Source organism: Schistocerca gregaria, chromosome X (assembly GCF_023897955.1).
Source record: "Schistocerca gregaria isolate iqSchGreg1 chromosome X, iqSchGreg1.2, whole genome shotgun sequence".
In the NCBI taxonomy this organism is placed as follows: Eukaryota; Metazoa; Arthropoda; class Insecta; order Orthoptera; family Acrididae; genus Schistocerca; species Schistocerca gregaria.
This window is the reverse complement of record NC_064931.1, coordinates 705,392,510-705,413,568: the sequence shown is the minus strand read 5'-3', so window position 1 is coordinate 705,413,568 and position 21,059 is coordinate 705,392,510. Positions and strand designations below refer to the sequence as shown.

The 21,059-nt window shown below is 42.5% G+C and overlaps 1 protein-coding gene across 2 annotated transcripts in view; it reads right to left on the bottom strand.

Annotated features, from left to right (window-relative positions):
- LOC126299294 (uncharacterized) overlaps window positions 1-21,059 on the bottom strand; it is a 483,067-nt gene that overhangs the window by 24,128 nt on the left and 437,880 nt on the right. For both annotated transcript variants that reach the window (XM_049991089.1, XM_049991090.1), the window contains exon 24: window positions 11,079-11,309. In XM_049991089.1, coding sequence (XP_049847046.1) covers window positions 11,079-11,309 — 231 coding nt within the window. The remainder of the gene's footprint in view (window positions 1-11,078; window positions 11,310-21,059) is intronic.

Sequence of the window (21,059 nt, the reverse complement as noted above, 5' to 3'; positions counted from 1 at the left end):
TAGGAGTAAAGGAGCCCACTCACTGAACAGCAGAAGTCATCAAGGGGGACACAAAAAGGTATGAAAACTTTGCCAGTTTTGGTATTCGAGCTTCGAGTTTCTGTTGTTTGATTTTTCATAGTTTTTGGATGGACACACACACACACACACACACACACACACACACACACACACACACACACACGTCCCACTAGGAGAGAGTTGGATAACAGAAGTATGGGTTGGGGAGGTGTAGCTGGCAGCGCAGAGCAACACAGCAGGTGTATGGAATGGGAATGTGGAAGGGAGAGGCAGCAGGTGAATGGGTTACTACTGTGACATTTGGGAACTGGAGCTGATGAGTTTGTGTGGTGCACAATGAAACTGATTTGGAGGTGTGTATTGGGAGGGTGTGATGGGATAGAAGAAGGGGATACTGGTAGGTGGAGGGTGTGGTTTCAATAGATTAAAAGAGGTCAAGGGGTTGAGGCCAGGACGATGTGTTATAAGTATAACTCTTATCTGCATACTTCTGGAAAGCTGGTGCTGGAGGGAAGGACCAAGATTACAGGTCAACATGAAAATTTCATCTCCAGCACTCACAATGTAGAGCATTAATGGGCTAAGTTCAAGAGCATTGTACAATATGCCGTAGGCTGAAAAGTTGCAAGAGATGGAAAAGATCCACCACAGTTCAACAAAATATCAGAAAGCTGCTACAAAAGCCAAGAGAGCTTCACTGTAAATTTAAATGTAGCCAAAGGCTCACAGACAAATAAAAACTAAATAAATCCAAACTTAACATAAGAAGGGTCACTTGTGAAGCATTCAACTCATAAAAAATAATATAAATAATATCTATCTACTGACTTGAAAGAAAATTATAAAAAGTTTCCTCTCATGTTAAATGAGTACAATGAGCAAAGCAATCTATTCAGACACTCTGTGACCATAATGGCTCTGAAATGGAGGATGTCACATAAAAGAACAAAATACTAAACATCTTTTATCAATCATGTTTCACAGAGGAAGATAACATTATGGTTCTTCCTTCAAATCATTACACAAATGACAAAATGACACATTGAAATAAGTCCCAAGGGACAGAAAAGCAACTGTGCAGTATGTCTGAAATTGGCACCTCTCATAAAAAAATTAAAAAAAACTCAAAATATTGCTATAAGGGAAACAGGAAGACTGTATTTCTTTTGCACTCAGCCAAAAATATTTTAAAAAAAGGTCAGAAGTAGAAAAATTTTGAGTATTGTAGAGAAAATATGATACAGCTGTTCATTAGAAAATGCAAGGCTGTATATGGAAGAAGCAATGCCTATACAATTTGATAAAACTGAAATTCAACACACATCTCCACCAAGATTAGGAAAATAATAAATTAACTCAAAAGTAAAAGCTCACATGGAATTGATGGCATTTCCAACAGAATACTAAAGCTTGTTCCTAACAGATAAGTAGGATTCTCAGCCACATATGCAGTAGCTCACTGAAACTGGGCATTTTTCTGGATAGACTAAAATATGCTATTGTTAAACCATTGCATAAACATAAAAAAGGGAGATAAGTCTGATACTAACAACTAGTGTTTTATCCAAACTTCTTGAAAAAGTAATGTAAGAGTAGCTTCACATACTTGTAAAAATGAAGTACTAACAAAATGTCAGTTCAATTTTCAGAAAGGCTTTTCAACAGAAAATGCCATATATGCTTCCACTGATAACACATTGAATGCTCCAAGCAACCAAACATCACCCATTGTGATTTTTTGTGATCTCTCGAAGGCTTTTGACTGTGTGAATCACGAAATTCTTCTAGATAACCTTAAGCATTGTAGTATGAGTGAGACAGTGCACAAGCAGATATTTAACTGAAACAATGCAGAAGATTGAAACTGACAGTACAGATAGTCTGCAAAAATTGGCAGAGTCCTCTAAGATGGGAGTAATCAAGAACAGTGTTCCACAGGGTTCAGTCTTGTGTCCCTTATTGTTCTTGATATATATTAATGTCTTTCCATTCTGTCATGAAGACACACAGATAGTTGTTTTTTCTGATGATACAAATATAGTAATCACCCCCAACAAACAATAATCAGCTGACAAAATTGTAAATAATGTCTTTCACAAAATTATTAAGTTGTTCTCTGCAAATGGATTCTCAAAAAATTTTTGAGAAAACACAGTATATACGGTTCTGTGGAATAAATGGCATAACACTATTGATGAATATATACTTTGAACAGAAGTCTGTTGCTAAGGCAGAATATTCAAAATTTCTGTGTGTGTGCACCAATGAGAAATTGAACTGGAAGAAACACATTGATGATTTGCTGAAATGTTTGAGTTCAGCTACTCATGCTATTAGGGTTACTGCAAATTTTGGTGATGAACATATCAGTGAATTAGCCTACCATGTCTATTTTCATTCATTGCTCTCATATAGCATCATATTGTGGGGTAATTTGTCATAAAGAAGGAAAGAACTCATTGCATAAAAGCATGTAATCAGAATAATAGCTGGAGCCCATCCAAGATCACCTTGTAGACATTTATTTAAAGAACTAGGGATATTCACAGTACCTTTCACAACACAAATATTCATTTATGAAAATTTTTGTTAATAACCCATCCCAGTTCAAAAATAATAGCAAAGTGCATAGCTACAACCCTGGAAGAAAAGATGACCATCACTATTTTGAGTTAAATTAGACTTTGCCATAGAAAGGGATGAACTATGCTACCATAAAAGTCATTTGTCATTTACCAAATAGCATTACAGGTCTCTGGTGGATCAAAGTATTCCTAATGATCGGAAAAAAGCACAGATCATTCTCATTTTTAAAAAGGGTCATCAAACAGATGCAAAAAAACTATAGACCTATATCTCTGTTGGCCTATTGTTGAATCTTGGAAAATATTTTATGCTTGCATTTTATTGTTTCTGGAGACTGAAAAACAATAGATACAAGCACCCATGTAAATGCGATGTTTCTCAGCTTCTAGAAGGCATTTGAAACAGTTATGCTCTGCCACCAAATGAACAAAATATGAGCGTACAAAATATTGGACCAACAGTGTGATTGGACTGAAGAGTCTCTAGCAAACAGAACACAGCCTGTCATTCTCAATGGATAGAAGACCTTAGGTGTAAAAGTAACTTTGGGCATATTATAGGCTCATTACTTTTCACAATATATACAGGGTAAGTGATAAATGAGGAAAAGTATTCCGAGAACTGCATACTGCCATGTGTGACAAGTGATGGGCCACTCTTAATTTTGTTCTTCTCAATATATTGTGTACATACATTGACAAAAAGAAAACCACAGTGTGCAATGTGTTTACAACAGCCCTGCACTATTTGCTCTAGCTGATATTTGCCATGCTGACTGCTGCTAATGGATGCGTCACAGTGTTACTACCATGGCAAGTTTCACAAATGAGGAATAGGTCAACATCCACCTCTCCTAAGGGATTATGAATTGAAGAGTTTGCATTGCAAGACAACTGTATCACAAGAGGTTTCCTAACTAGCACCTTTCATCTGTAAAAACATTGCACTGTGTGAAAAAGAGCTGGAGGGAGTATAGTGTATGTGTAGCACCTCTAGGGTTTAGTGGACAGAGCTGAATATCAATGTACAGTGCAGATGACAAAGAGAATTTGTTACAAACTGTTGCAGAGGACCAAAGAATAAGCAACAGGTCTCTTGCCACTGTGGTCAAAGTATGTCACAATTTATTGTTATGCAAGTACTGCACATAAACCATTACCACCCCTTTTCAAGTGTAGAAGGTACAATAATTGTTGCTGGGAGACTACCAGCAGAGGATGGGTTTCTGTCCTATGGTGTCAGAGGCATAACCAGCATTTTTCACAAACAATACTGTTCACTGACAAAGCCTATATCATGAAGTAGGGTATAGTGAATTTGCATAACTGGCACAAGTGGGCAGAAGAAAACCTTCACAGCATAGTGGTACAAGGGTACCAAGAATGATGCAGTGCCAATATCTGGTGTGGTATTATCAGCTGGGATCTCATAGGGCCATATGTGTTAGCACCAAGGCTGACAGGAGAGTGGTATCTGCATTTCATGGAAGCTACATTACTGGAATTGTTGGAAGCCATTAGTATGGCCTCTCATATGAACCTGTTATACATGTGTGATGGAGCCTCCTTTCACTTCAGCAGCACAGTTCAACGCCACCTGGACAATTCATTCCCTTGCAGATGGACTACTGGCATCACTGTAGCATGACCAGCTAGATTGTCAGACTTCAAGTCACTGGATTTCTTTTTCTGAAGCCATCTAAAATCTGTGACTTAGGAAGTGGAACTGTTGATGTGAACAACCTTTGACATGGAATACAACATGCCTATGATATTGTGTGATGAGATACAGACATGATGGATCATGTTCAGTAATCCTTTCTGTGAAGAGTCAGACTTTGCACACATATAACATTGTCATCATTTCAAACAGTACTTCAGCTTCTGGTCATGTGTTTCTATGTTAATCTAGATTTGTACAAGTGTACTGTATTCGTTTTGATTAACTGAGGCATAAGTGAGTAGTAACACTTCGTGTTCTGATTCTTTGTACTCGTTCCTTAAGACTAAATCCAGGAAACAAAAGTCAAGTAATAAAATATGCATACACACTTTCCTTTCCCTATGCCAGTTGGCCAAAGGCAGTGTGATCAGTTGTAAAAAAAATTAGGTATCAAAGTCTCTAGACATGGAATTAGTACAATTAACCTTAAAGATGAGATCATTGTAAATCCGGCCCAAATTTCAGAATGCTTCAATGAGTTCTTTATTAATGTAGTGAAACCAGAGGTTAATGTTGCAGATTATGAGAACAATGTACGTCCCTTTGGACTAAATCAAAATTCTGAATGCCTCACAAAATTCAAAACAGTTTGAACAATAGATGTAGAAAAAATTATATTAAAACTAAAAAACAAAAATTCTGCAGGTTGGGATGGGATACCAACAAAAGTTCTTAAATTTGTGAATAAAATAATAAGATACCCACTATCTAAAATAATAAACCAATCCTTTGAACAAGGAAGCTTCCCAGAGGTGCTGAAGTATGCAGAAGTAAAACCGTTGCTCAAAAAAGGGTCAAGAGAGGATATGGGGAATTATCGTCCCATCTCCCTCCTTCCAGTCATATCAAAAATCTTTGAAAATGGTGCTGCTATGCAGATTCGAAATTTTATGGAGAAATATGATATTATTCCAGGATCGCCCATGCACCTTATGTACCAGTCTATTTACCGGAACAAATCAATGAGGACAAGCTGCCGCCACTGTCGCAGTCTCCACCTCCTCCTCACCCTGCTCACTCATTCTGCTGGTACCACAAAGTGTTTAGTGATGACTCGAAAAAGTGCAGGTTGGTATGCCAACACCCGAACACCAACCGCAGGAATTAAGAGACGCCAAGTCCTGCAGGGAACCTAACAGGTGTCCTACACTCTGTTCACTCATCTGCCCAGCCGAGTGGTCATCTCTCTGTGACTGACATTGCATCAGATCTAGCTTTTCTGGTCGACACTGGTGCTGACGTGTTGATCATACCTACTTCGATGGCTCCACCCGCTTCTTCACAGACAAAGTCACTTCTATGAGATGTCAACAAAATGACGTTACCTGCCTCAGGCTCAGTAAATGTCATGGTGACTCCATCTCCTTCTCTATGTTTTCCGTGGACGTTCTACATTGCCAACATCAATGACCCAATACTTGGTATAGATTTTTTGTCTCATTACGAACTATTATCTCCGAACGTCATACAGGGTTCAGTGCTCCACCAACCTATGAACACTCACATACCGTGCACCTGCACCTATGTCCAACTCTCTGTTTCCACCACAAAATACGGTATCATACTTGAATGCTCTGACATCGCGGGCAACATTGCGACCTGCGTTACCAACCTACTGTCAGAATACAACTCAGCAACGCAACTCCGCCAGGACAACGAGAAGCTTAAACAATTCATCGCATCCACTTACAGTGAGCTCGTCATGGCTCGTACCTCCCTTCTGCAACTGCAGTCCACAGTGCTGCCACCTAAACAAGATTGCTTGGCCGAGCCTAGCTCAAACTCTCACCAGGTTAGTCCACAAATGTTACTTGCGTGTGACGTTCCAACCCAACCATCGTGCTCACCTCATCCAGTGCAGTGTGTTTCAAACAGTGCTGCTAATGACAGTCGTGCACATGTTACGACTACGTCCACATCTCGGACAGCTACCGTGCATGTTGGTAAACATTCCCCCTCTCTCACTCACCGGCCACGTGACCCAGTGGCCATTGTGGTCCCACGTTCGACGCCAGCACTGTTCTCGCCCACGCTGGTTGTCCAGTGCAAGGTTAACAGCAGACAGTCACCGCCCATTCCCCTTCACTCAGCACTTTGCGCTCACCCAGCCCCTCCACACAAGTGCACGCCGTGCTCCCGTAAGAGACACATGACTTTTGTGCTACCTTTCACCACTCATGCTAACGGCTACACCTCGTCGCGCCCTACTCGTCAGAAGATTTGTCGCCAGGCCATTAACCAATCTTATGTGCTGTTCTCAGTTTCTTCCGTCACTGATGGAATGACACACAAGAGAGTTACCACTGCCGGCCCTCCTACTAGGCATAAGGTCCGTCACCTCAAACCTATGAAGCTGCATGAGGCCTGTAATGAACTTTAGGCGGCAGGTGTTCTGCAACCTTTAGACAGCAACTGGTCTTCACCAATCCACCTTGTCTCCCAACACAATGGATCTTTTTGAATGTGTGGCAATTACAGATGCTTAAACACTTGTACCATCATGGACAATTATCCAGTGCCAAACATCAATGACTTTACTCATATGTTACCGGGCGCCAAAATTTTCAGTGTTATTGACTGTAAATGCGCCTACCACCAGATTCCTGTGGTGCTTGAAGATATTCCTAGGACGGCTGTTATCACGCCACTCGGTTTATTCCAATACCACTTCATGCCATTCGACCTAAAGAACGCGGCACAAATGTGGCAATGTTTCATTGACTCTATCTTGTGACAGTTCGAGGTTTGCTTTGCTTATCTGGATGACATTCTCATTTTCAGCAGCTCAGCAGAGGAACATGAAAATCATCTGTCTACGGTCCTCCAGACCTTGAACTCCAATGGTGTCGAGGTCAACAAAGACAAGTTTCAGTTGCGTCAGGCTCAGTCTCCTTCCTAGGTTACACCATCTCCGCTGACGGAATACAGCCTCTCAAATCTCATGTGCAGGCTATCACGTCTCTGCCGCCCTGACTACTTACAAAGACCTATGCCATTTCCTCAGCACCATCAATTACTATCATCGCCATCTGCCTTCTGCCGCCACTGTTCAGGCATCCCTGACAGATGCGCATCAGGCAAGCAAACTTACGGTATCAAACCTGTCTCTTGGACTGCTCCGATGCTAGAGGCCTTCAAGGCTCTGAAGACTTCTTTAGCTCATGCTGTGACACTTGCCCGCCCCGACCCCTCTACTGAGTTATTCGTCACTACGGACGCCAGCGACATCATGGTGGGGGCAGTGTTGCAACAACGCAAGGCCGACACGGTTTCTACCCTTCATTTCTTCTCCTAGAAACTATCTACGGCTCAGAGAAAATATTCTGCATTTGATAGAGAACTCCTTGCTGTTTATGAGGCAATCAAACATTTCCACCTCGACGTCGAGGGATGTACGTTTTTCGTCCTCACCGATCACAAAACACTGGCAGAACCATTCTGCAACCCACCTGAGGACCCACTCCTTCGACGTTACTGCCACTTTGACCTGATTTCTCAATTCACAATGGATGTTCATTACATCAAGGGTGTAGATAACGTCACTGCGGATTTCTTCTTGTGGATCAGTGCTGTTTCCCACAAGTTGATCTTTCTGATCTGGCCTCCCTCCAAGCTTCTGACGAAGACTCTCAAGCTCTCCTACGAGACCCACAAACATCACTTGTTTTCACAAATGCTAAATTCCCTGGCCTTTCCGACAAAGTGTGGTGTGATTCCTCTACCAGCACCCTACGCCCTTTGCAACTACTTGGGCTGCGCCGACACGTTTTCGATGCCCTGCATAACCTAGCCCATCTGGGCATTCAAGCCAACACACATCTCATGTCAGAACGTTTTGTTTGGAAGAATATCAAACAGGACTGTCAAACCTGGGCACACAGATGGGTCGCTTGCGAATGCAACAAGATCAGCCACCACACATCCCTGCCTCTGGGCAAGTTTGACATTCCCGCAGGACGATTCTGTCACATACATATTGATCTGATCGGGCCTATTCCTCCTTCGGAGGGCCATAGGTATATCTTATCAACTATGGACTGTTTGTCTCGCTGGGTCGAGGCTGTCCCTCTCCCTAACATTACTGCCGAGATGGTAGCCAAGGCTTTCATTGGCTTGTGGATTGCTCATTTTGGGTGCCCGATCATTATCACTACTGATCAGGGTCGACAGTTCGAATCCTCCCTTTTCACCATTCTCTGCAATATCTGTGTTATTAAAAAAAAAAAGAAAAATACACAATACTGCCTATCACCCACAAAGCAATGGGTTGATGGAGTGATGGCACCGCACCCTTGAGACAGCCCTTCGATGCCATGATTGTCTCTGGTCGGAAGCTCTCCCATGGGTGCTACTTAGTCTATGCTCGACCTATAAACCTGACCTATAGGGGACTATATCTGAATTTGTTTTCAGTGAGAATCCAGTTCTACCGGAGGAACTTGTTCTTCCCCCATTGCCAGATTTCATTAGCCAGATTTTCAACAAACGCATTTGCACCTGCACATCAGTCACTCACCAACCGAGACTTATATTCCCACCGCACTCTCCGACTGCTCCCACATCATGCTGCATGATGATGTGGTTCGGCAGCCTCTTCAACCTCCTTATCTTGGCCCCTATAAGGTCCTGCAGTGGGGGGATACCACTTTTGATAACATGATTAAAGACCGCACACAGACAGTTTCTCTGCATCACCTGAAACTGGCTTTCATCGACCCTGATTGTCTCACATCACCGCAGTCGGACTCTACAGATGATCCATCCTTGATCAAGAACAAAGACATGCTCCCATCAACCTCACCACACACCTCTTCAGCCAAAGACTATTCGCCACCGTTCGCTGGTTTCCCGACCTCATCCTCTGTTTCACCCTGCAGAGGTTTTGTGCCCTCACCTCCAACATTGGAGACACACACACCTAATATCAGTTTGTCCTGCAGCGTGCCACCGCACCGAGTTAATGATGTTTCTATAGTGATGTTCAATGACTGAGTGCTCATTCTTTTGACAGATACCAAGGTCCCGCCATCGGATGGTCACTCACACATCAACATTGCACACAACCTCACACTCCTGCGTGAGTGTGACCGACCATCTCTAAGTGCTTTCATTTCTACGCATGGCTCAATCCACTTAAGAGCCACACATGCCTCCACCATGCCATCGACTGACCTGCCTGCCTAGTCACGGGCCGGCCGCTGTCTCATCCGGGCACGGTGGCTGACTGACTACGAAGTTGAACTGCCTCTTGCCGCTCCACCTGCACAACCCACCTTGTTTGAGATGGAAGTACCTCACGCCCTCACCTTGGACATCTCTGTAGTACTCCGTACTGTAGGGGGGGGGGGGGGGGGGGGCTACGTGGCGTCGATAGTGTTTATCGACCATGAAACTTAATATCTGTGAACTCTAAGTGCTCTGTCAAGCCTCCATCTTTACTTTAGTCAGTTCTTTGTTATACTTCATTCTGTACGGATGCAGTGCATACCACATTTTCAACATTGAATAAACAGATTTGCTACACGTCTGTTTTGCAGTTCATTGCGTGTATTCATTAGTCCTCATTATTCTAGTCTGATTTTGATTCCACATGTTCAAGTAATATTCTGTAATGTGTGATACAAGTTGTTTATGCAGTATACAAAATAGAGAGTTTGCAGTCTCATAACATTTCACAAATGAATTGAAACTGACTGTCTGGTTTACTTGGATATATGCTCAATGTGAACTTTTCATTTCAGATCACCATGCACAATTAAACCTTAATGTGGGAATGAGGTGATGCTCCGTTTGTGATGAATTTATCATATAGCAAGATGTGTGATAATTTGACATGTAGTTAAAAAGTCAAATATAATTTCCTAGATCCAGTAACTTGTTTCTACAGCAAGCAGTAAAAGAGGTTAATCTACAGTAACTATGGTGACAGTAGCAAAATTTGCTCTTCATATACTATGAATTACATACCATAAGGTTTACTGAAAAACCTCATCATGAGAATTTCTAGGAAACACAATAACTGGCCAGTACTTATCTCCAGGAAGCAACATTTTAATACCACCACAGACACATATAAAAGTACAAATAGCTTCTGAACTGTTAATTCCTTCTTCAAGGAGGAAAGAGGGGTATGCTGCAAAAGACCCTCTTGCCCTTACAATATGTGGGCCCTCTCATCCTGGAGTCTTGGTGACCTGCTCCTCCTTTCTAAGCTTTTGCATCCTGTCCCTCTTTCCTTATCCTACAAGGAAACTACTAGTTCCAAAGTTATTTCTGCTTTGATATGTGTCTACCTGCAATACTGAAGTTTTGCAGCCTGAAGGTAAACCATGGTCACCCATTCTGTCACCTCGTAATTTTTTTGATTTGTAAAGTGACTTTTCCATTCAGAGTAAAAATTGCCTCTACTGTTTTACAAATTCTGAGGTGCAGTTTATTTCTGTAATATTACTTGTGAGCTTACTTCCTGAATCACATTGCTATATGTAACTAATTAGGCTAGTTACAACTGCATTCAGAAACTCATATATTGTGTATATAATGTGATAAATGCGGCAGGTTATTTGCTACCGAGATTAGTTACATCTTTCCATTTCACTTTTTGATTAGTGATGGTAAGAGAATGAGTTAGTTATCTGTAACGAAATAATCGCTACTTCTCACATAGTGTACATTAGAGAATACTGTGTGAAAGTTTAGTGCTCAATATACTCTAACTAAATTTTAAAAAGTCTTATAATAATATTTACCCAACATTGTCAATTAAGGTCAACAGTTCTCCATTGTCTGTGCGTGCTTCCAAGTTGCGAACAAAAACTCCAAAGGCACTGGTCGGATCAATTTCTATTTTGAGTTGAAGTTCTTCTCCCAATCCCACTACAGATGCTTCTTGTCCTTTATGTGTAATAATGCGCATTCGAACATTTGGAGTAGGTGCAGTGTTTGTAACAATATTTGTGCCAGAAGGCCGAAAAGGCACTCTGAAAAGATTTCAACAGTTAAGTCCAAACAAAAATTGGTAAAAAATAGCAGCAAATATTCTATTCAGTTTTCAGTATGAACGTTAGGTACGAAATCACTAAATGACATTTTCTATTACACTAGTAATCTTGAGAAATGTACTTAAACATAGCACTTTTTCTGAAGTATCAAATTTATTTATTTGTCTATCTGTGAGCAATTTACTAAGTATGGATGATGGAAATGTTTACATGCATAGGTAATAAAATTATTCACAAATGCTAATAAAATTCATATAAAAACTGTGGTCCAAAAATCTCTACAGCTTACTTTCATCTAGCAGCAAGTGCCTTTATTATATTACATTGATTTTTTAAGTATATTAACAGTGCAGCAATTACTGTCATTAAATACATTTTAACATGTTTCTTGAAGTAACATGTTTTGTTTTTAATTTCTTTTGGCAATTTGTTACTTAACTCAACATCCTGCTACACTGTAATATTTTGAGTTCAAACTCTATTTCTCCTGGATAGCTGCCAACAATAACTGGCTCTGGTTTGATAACCATATATTGAGTTATTTTTGACAAACTGATCAACGTATCCATAGATTATAGTCAAAAGATACTTTTATACAAAACTATAAAAATCCTATCATTTTAAACAGCTCATGGCAATGAGCACATTTACCATTCAACATTATTGTTCTGCTTGTGATTTTCTAATTTAAACTTTAATTCAGTTTTTAAGTATGTGCAGCTCAGAATATTATGCCCTAAGTGATAACAGAGTGAACACCTACACAGCAAACAGTTCTTACACGTGAGGTGTTTCTTAAAAGATACTTGTCATACATGTGTGGTGTCACTGGTGCGAGCATCATCTCTTTGGACTATTTTCATTGGCTTTGCATTCTGCCTTTCTTTGCTCCCGCCATGTTCTACATCCATTTCTGTATTTTCTCTGTTCAGTGCCGAAATAAATGTTAATTCTTACTCTAAAAGTGTGTTATTATGGTTCTACACCATGTAAAACCCACAGTGGTGACCCCAATTACAACGTTGTGCATTCGGCAATTATTTTGTGCTTATTTTCATTGTTAACAAACGTCATGTGCTCGTCCACATTGCCTTCAGAACAATGGATCTACCAGTGTCATTTTGTACTAGTGCCATGCACTCTTTTAACTAACTTTGCTTGCGTATATACAAGTGTTCCTAATGTACATTTGGATAAAAGTGAAAAATTACCTGACCCCTACCATGCCAGCGGCCACTTAACTGTTACCAGCCCAACATGGCTACCATCAAATGCTACTACACAGCAGTGATTGCCACCCGGACAGAGGACACCGCTTAGCGACATTGTGAACTATAATCGTGTGATGGACGTTGTGTTCCACCCATCAGCTATGCAGTCACATTCAGGTGGGGTTGATGTGCCGATTAAGTTCAAGAACTATAATTCGAACGTTCATGCACATGCCTGACGTCATTTTACACCCCTCACCCCACCCCACCCCCCCTCCCTCACCCCGCACACACGCCATCTCAGCGACACCGGTCGCCACTTCCGCACCAGTTACCGCGACCATTGCTCCGTGGTCACATCATGATCACTTTCCGTCCACTCTCGTAATGGCACCGGGTGTTTCTTCTGCTTCGGTTTCAGGATCAGCCCTCCTTGGTCACATCACGACTGCCTCCCACCTGCTGTTGCAACGGCACCAGCCGTTACACCCATACGGTGCCTGTCTCCGGGCCTGCAGTTGGGACACATCACACCGTCGGTAGCACCGGCTCACTCTACATAGCGTGCTGCTTGTGGCCGCTCTCTGGTGCAGACTTTGGTTGATGCCTGCATTGCAAATAGGAGTTGGTTCATGTTGGTGGATCACATACTGGATACCCACAGGATTTTGGATGATGATGCACATTTTGTCTGCCTGGTGAGCTACCTCCATGCTCATCCAGACCTCACCAGTGATCTGCTACTATCGCCACCCACATTGCCCAAGTATTTAATGACAGAAACATTGCTTACTGAATACCTTTCTCACCCTCTGGCAGAGGCTGTCCACCACATCATCCATGACGAGCACCTCAACGACCGCAAACCTTTGCAGCTTTGGCAGCACCTTCGTACATTGATTGATGATCATACACTACCAGGAGCCATGCTTTGGACTTTTTGGATGGTCAAACTGCCACCAGACCTACAACTCCACCTGTTATCTCACATCACCGACCCTCTTGAGGTTTCCCTAAGCATGATCAATGGGGCATACACGCAATCATTGATCACCGACACTGCCAGTCACAGACAACATCCCCGTCACCATCAGTTGGCATGACTGCACCTTTGGTTCCACACTCTGCTGACAGAGACCAGTTCTCTCACCTCAGCACCATAGCTGACTATCAGGAGCTGCCACATAGTGGCCTACATGAGGTACTGCCTGCAGACCCCTGACAGCTGTCGACCTCACTCGAGCTGCAACCCGATTGGCTTCCAGCCGCGATGTAGTCAGCTGTTCTGTGCTGGTTCCACTCTACTTACAGGGATGCTGCCTGCAACTGTCACGAGCCTTCCACTTTTACCAACTGACACCAGTGTGCATGCTTAGGCACCATGTCCCACCATGATCTTTCACAGTGTCTACTGTCCAATGCTGCACCACTTGCTCCAGTGGCGCGACACCTCTACGTCATTGACTTGTCATCAGGCAGACCCCTTCTCGTCAACACTGGTGCTGAAGTCGGCACCATTCTGCCCAAGCATGTGGGCAACATGCTTTCTCCTGCTAAACTCAATTTGATTGCTGTAAATCACTCTCCTATCATGGTCTTTGGCTCCATCAAGATGTCACTTTGCCTATCACCAGTCGCCACCTTTCCTTGGACTTTCCATGTCACTGACGTGGACGAACCTGTAATTGGATTACACTTTCTACACCATTATGAACTTTTACCAGACCTGCACGTTGCTACACTCTGCCATGCATCTGGTTCTACCAGTCCATGCTCAAATGAACTTGGTACATCTCCACTCTCCACCTCCTTGGCTATGCTTTCCACATGTGCATCTCTTCTCGAAGGTATTATGGCATGTCTCCGATTTAGCGGATGTCTGCAAACAGATTGACAGGCTCCGCACACGTAACGCACTGCACTGCTACTGCCTCAGCTGAATTGGCTCAAGCACAGAGCACCTTACACATCCTTTCTGCAGAGCCTCTTCTTTCGACACTGCCTCCCTCTCCTACTGTGTCTTCACTCTGCTTCACTTCTGTGTCAAGCGTTGCTGCTGCACCATGCCCTCCATCATCATCTGCCGGCAATGCCCCGCCCACTTCTTTCAGGCCAGGCATGGCCCCCATGTTCTCGCTTCATGGGATCCCCCACATTTCATGGCTACCGCACCGTGTACTCAGTCGTCACATGCTGCCAACACTCCACACACGCCATCCTGGCATGCCAAGGTCAGTCAACCACTGCCACTCATGCCCCCCCTCTCACCCCCACATATGTTCCTCCCTCCCTTCATGGATCTTGGCAATCATCAATGGCACTTGTCACTGAATCCGCGCCATGGGCGGCACCCCTGTACATTGGAAAGTTCTATGCATTAATGCCTTGAAATTACTATGAGCAAGTATGGTTTTGGTTCAATGATTAAAGCCTATGTGATCCCTCACGCAGCCACTTCCCATTGCCCCCGGCACACACTTTGCTTGCTGGATGCTGCCTTTGCCCCCTGCTGGCACCAGGATGTTTTTATCGAGGTAAGCTAGCTTCACCCTGCCATGCTCTGCACTGCCGGGTGAGGGCTGGGGGGGGGGGGGGGGGCACCTCTGTTGTGTCCATGGCACAAAGCACCACCTCTTTGGACTATTTTCTTTGCCTTTGCATTCTGTCTTTGTTTGCTTATGCCATGTTTGACATCTGTTACTATATTCACTCTGTTCAGTGCCGAAATAAATGTTAATTCTTACTCTAAAAGTGTGTTATCATGGTTCTACGCTATGTAAAACCCACACATGTAACCACAGTGTTGCCAAATTGATTTTCTTAAGTGTACTTTTTCAACCAAAAATATGAATGAAATGAAGTTTTGTGATGTATATTTTTGTACTGTTAGTATGTAAGGAACTGCATTGGGTCATCTGAGTGCATGAATTATACAATTTGTTCGCCCTGTATATTCTATAAAGAAAATTTGGTACTGTGACCTTCCAGTTTTTTTTAATTTAGATTTCTTAAAACATTATTTTATGGCTTTTCTAAACATTTTAAAAGTGCGAATACAACATTTGTTTCACATCATTTCAACTGCAGCAAAAGTCCTATTGTATCATATGTAAAAGTCTATGTTTCTGATTTTTTTCTCATCAGAGGTAATGGTATGGTGTACCAATGCATACCATCACAAATTGAGCACTGCAGTAACTTAAGAATTAACTTACACACTTTCATTTGTGATATGTTTCAAATTAAAATATGTCTGAAATGTTTTACTGATTCCACATTATTGAAGACCATTTCATTTAGGATCTGTGAAAGAACATTAGCATATATCCTATTTTTATAAATATGAATTATGCATTTTTGTTTTGAAGACAAACTCTACATTTTTGAGGAAACAATGTATTCATGAGGGCTTCGTACAATGAAAAGTATATTTATCTAAGGATGTAAGACATGTGTTTCTGTATTTGTTAGTAAAAGTCAATATGCCTCGCCTAATGCCTTTACCATATACTTACAATCAATAGCAGTAACACTGTTTATTCAGAGAAAGATAACTGGTACTTTATTTTTCACCAGACACTGAAGACCCTTCTTGATGAACTCTCACACCATTTCTCATTCTGGGGGACTTACAAAAATGTATACTACATGCTATGCTGACACTCTTATAGGCCTAGAGATGAAGTCCCATGAGTGTCATCCAATCTGAGACTTCATGTTTTCTCTATACTGGACACATGAGGGATTGCAGCACTCCTACTGGAATTTTTACCACCCTGCCTTTTTTCTCACTTCCTCAGAGACACAGATCAGTGGGAAGATGATAATGACCTTCATTTGAATGACCCCTTCCCTGTCTGTGATTATTTAACAGACAGAAGTGCCCTCAAAAGGAAGCCACAGAAATGAAGCCTCAGAAATGCTAACTGGAACCTGTGAAGTCAGTGATGTGTGCATGAACACAAAGACTTTGTGTATCAGATCACAAGTATGATCCATTTTGCTGCTGTTGCATCCATATCAACATCTTCATGTAATCTCAACAGACAGCATATCCTTTGGTGAAATAATGGTGCAGCCATGCACAAATGGCCGACACTTTGAGATGCACAAATACTGATGTCATCATGTGATCACAAAATATAGATTATGTTTTGATTCACCAACGATTGTCATGCTGCAGTCATAGATGAGTGGGTGACACTTTGAAAGTGGTACACTTTGAAGATTCATGTGCAGGGTAGCCACAGAGAAGCATGCAGTATTTGGAAAACTAAAATGAAAAGACAGAACATCATTAAAGATAATTTTAAAAAGTGGAGGATAGATTGTGATGAGAGTTCCTGGACTCAAGTAAGTGTACCACCAGTTCAACTAAAGTGAGATAATCAATTGTGAAGTTTTGTAACATACAATCACGGTTACATTTATCTATCTGGCAGAATTACTGTGAGTATAGGTGTAAGAGCTAAGACGTTTTTACATTAAATGCCTCATTCAGGCAGACTACTTTAGGAGAAGTCCAGAGAAATGAAGTGTCACACAAAAAAACCTTGTCTAAATAACCTTACCATTATGTATCAAATTATTAGAGTACTAAAATATGAAGTTGTCAAACTCTTTATCTGCTTACACGATATATAATGTCAAAAGGAAGCTAATGTATTATGTCTGTCTGAGCATAATATAAATATAGGAATCCTAATATTAAACATAGAGGCCTATAAATTAGCAGACCTTTTCTGCAGGTAAAATAGGAACAAAGGAAAAGCTTTGGAGAAGGCAAAAAAATAAAATCAAGTTCAAATCTCTTGATACCAGTAGTTTCTGCTTAGATCAACAACTGAAATCCTGTGCTTGTGAATTTCTGCTACCACAAATGTCATTTATAATTGTTACAAAATTTTTAGCAATGATTATGCCACTTAGCAAACAAACACAAATGATAGACTGCAGAGCTTAATATTAATTTTATGAAGGATTGAGGTAGAAAAAAAACTATTTGGATGTTTTAACTGACACTTACAGGTTTTCTGTTGTTAATTCTCCCATCATAATTACACAAGAAAGCACAAATCCAATAGGTAACATTTTTGTAGGTGAATGCTTAATCAGTGATGTAAATGTTTATTCAGTAGTGAATGACCTCTCTGGCCATGATGCAGTACTAGTCATGCTAAATAACTTACAGTGAAGTGATGTAATTGAGTAATTAATGAACAGACAGCAGAAAGTTTCAAGGCAGCCTTAAAGGATGCTCAGTGGAAGAATGTATAGAGTGTGATAGACGTAAATTCCAAATTTAATTTAACAATGTAGGAAAACGACAGATTGCTACTTACAGTAAAGAAGGCACATCAATCTGCAGACAAGCACAATTAAAAGACACTCACATTATGTTTTCAGCCACTGCCTTTATCAGTACAACACACACACACACACACACACACACACACACACACACACACACACACACACACACAAACACACACACACACAAAATGCAAGCACACCTCATGCACACACAACGACAAACTTCAGCATTTCGGGCCAGAATGCGGCATCACATGGGTTGCAGACAGCAATCTGGAGGGAGCAGGGAAGGAGAAGGTGTGTGTTTGGAGCTTACAGGCATGGGAAGGGGGAGAGAGATGAATGCTGTCTAGTGGACTGTGCAGGGACTAGACTGCCTACATGTGCACCGTCAGGGGGTTGTGGGGCAGGGAGCTGGGGAAAAAAAGGAGAGGACTGGGAAACTGTTGTCTTGGGGGGAGGGGGGAGGGGGGTGGCGACAATATGTTACCATAGATTGAGACCAGGATATATGAGAGCAGAGAATGTGTCATAAGGGTAACTCCTATCTGTGCAGTTCAGAACAGCTGGTGGTGGAGGGTAGGATCCAGATGACTCAGTCAGTTAAGCAGCCATTGACATTGAAATTAGCTATAATTGGCAGTGGACATTCATCCTGGTGAACACCTGGTTGGTAGTCATACCAATATAAAAAGCTGTGCAATGATTGCCGCAGAGCTCATAAATGATGTAGCTGCTTTCACAGATGGCCCAACCCCTGATGGGGTAGGATGAACCTGTGACGAGACTGGAATAGGTAGGGCTGAGTGGGGGGGGATCATGCAGGTTTTGCAACTGGGTCTTCCACAGGGATATCCTCCTTGTGGCAAGGGGTTGGGATTGGGAGTGGCACAGGGATGGACTAGGATGTTGTGGAGGTCAGGTGTACACCAGAACACCACTTTACAAGGGGTGGGAAGTATCTCAGGTAGGATGTCCCTCACTTCAGGGCACAATGATAGATAATCAAAGTCCTGGTGAAGGATGTGTTTCAGTTATTCCAGTCTGGTGTTGTACTGGGTGATGAAGGAGACATTCATTTGTGGCTGGTTTTTGGCGGTGGTGAAAGGATGGGAGGTGTGAGGGGAAATTGTATGGGAAATCTGTTTGTGAATTAGGTCGGGGGGTAGCATTTGTCTGTTTGTCTGTGAAGGCCTTGGTGAGACACCAAGCAGGGGAGTTTTTGTTACTGTAGGTACACCATCTCCAGGTGGCCAAACTATATGGGAAGGATTTTTTGGTGTGAAAGGGATGACAGTTGTCAAAATGCAGGTACTGTTGGTGGTTGATGGATTTAATGAGGACAGAGATGCAGATGAAAACATCAGATGGGATGAGTTCAACATCTAGGAAGGCAGCATGATGCTAGTTGAGGAAGACCACATGCAGCAGATGGGGTAGAAGGTGTTGAGGTTGTGAAGGAATGAAGACAGGGTGACTTGGCCTTGAGTCCAAATCATGAAGATATCATCAATGAACCTGAACAAGACTAGGGGTTTGGTTTTGGTTTTATGAATCACAGTGACTAACTGTCAGAAGGCCTCCACCAATTATCTGACTCCTCCACCTATAAACTCTGCCAGAGTGATCCCATCCTTGAAGTACAATACAAACTCCAATCCCTGCTTAAAGCCTTAGGCCCCTCCCACAGCATCTCCCATGAATCCATTTCCCTCCTCACCCCTAGAAACCCTGCAAACCCACCTTCTACATGCTCCCCAAAATCCACAAGCCCAATAATCCTGGACACGCCATTGTGGTCGGTTATTGTGCCCTCACTGAAATAATTTTGGCCCTCATTGATCAACACCTCCAACCAACTGCCCATAATCTACACTCCCACATCAAAGACACCAACCACTTCCTTCACTGACTCTCCACCATCCCCACCCATTTACCTCCTGGATCCCTACTCGTCACTGTTGACACCACCTCCCTATACACCTACATCCCTCATGCCCATGTTCTTACCACTATTGGACACTACCTTTCCCAATGTCCTTCAGACTCCAAATCCACTACCTAATTCCTAATACACATTACTTACTTTATCCTAACTCACAACTACTTCTCATTTGAAGGGAAGTATACAAACAAATCCATGGCACAGCCATGGGTTCCTGCGTAGCATCGTAGCATCCTCCTATGCCAATCTTTTTATGGTCCATCTAGATGAGACTTTCCTAGCTTTCCAAACCACCAACCCACCACTCTTTGTTAAGGTTCATTGATGATATCTTCATGATCTGGATTCATGGCCAAGATACCTTATCTTTGTTCCTTCAGAATCTAAGTACCTTCTCTCCCATCCACCTCATATGGTCCTCCTCAACCCAGCATGCCACCTTTCTAGATGTTGATGTCCTCCTCTCTGATGGTTTCATCCACACCTCTCTCCAAATTAAACCTACCAACCACCTGCATTTTGATTGCTTTCATCCCTTTCACACCAAAAAATCTGTCCCATTTAGCATTGCCACCTGAGGATGGCATATCTGCAGTGACAAAAACTCCATTGCCCAGTGTGCTGAGAGCCTCACCATGGCCTTCACAGACAGGCCCTACCCCTAGACCTAATCTGCAAATAGATTTCCCGTGATATTTCCCGTCACACCCCCAGTCCCCCCACCACCCCCAAGTACCAGCCACAAAGAAGTGTCCCCTTCTTCACCCAGTACCACCCTGGACTGGAATAACTGAACGACATCCTTTGTCAGAGTTTTGATTGCCAATCATTGTGCCTTGAAATGTGGGACATTCCGCTCAAGATACTTTCCACCCCTCATAAAGTGGTGTTTGATTGCACACCCAACCTCCACAACATCTTAGTCCATCCATATGTCATGCCCAATCCCAACCTCTTGCCACAAGCATCATGTCCCTGTGGATGACCCAGGTGCAAAACCTGCCCAATCCACCCACCCTGCACTACCTACTCCAGTCCTGCCCACCATGCGTAGGGCCATCTATGGAAGTCACTTACTAGCTCTGCTGCAATCATTGTGGAGCTTTTTATATTGGTATGACTATCAATCAGCTGTTCACCAGGATGAACGACCACTGCCAAGCTATGGTCAAGAGCAAAGTAGCCCATCACATGGCACAACATGCAACTGAACATAACACCGTTGATTTCAATGGCTGCCTCACTACCCAAGCCATCTGG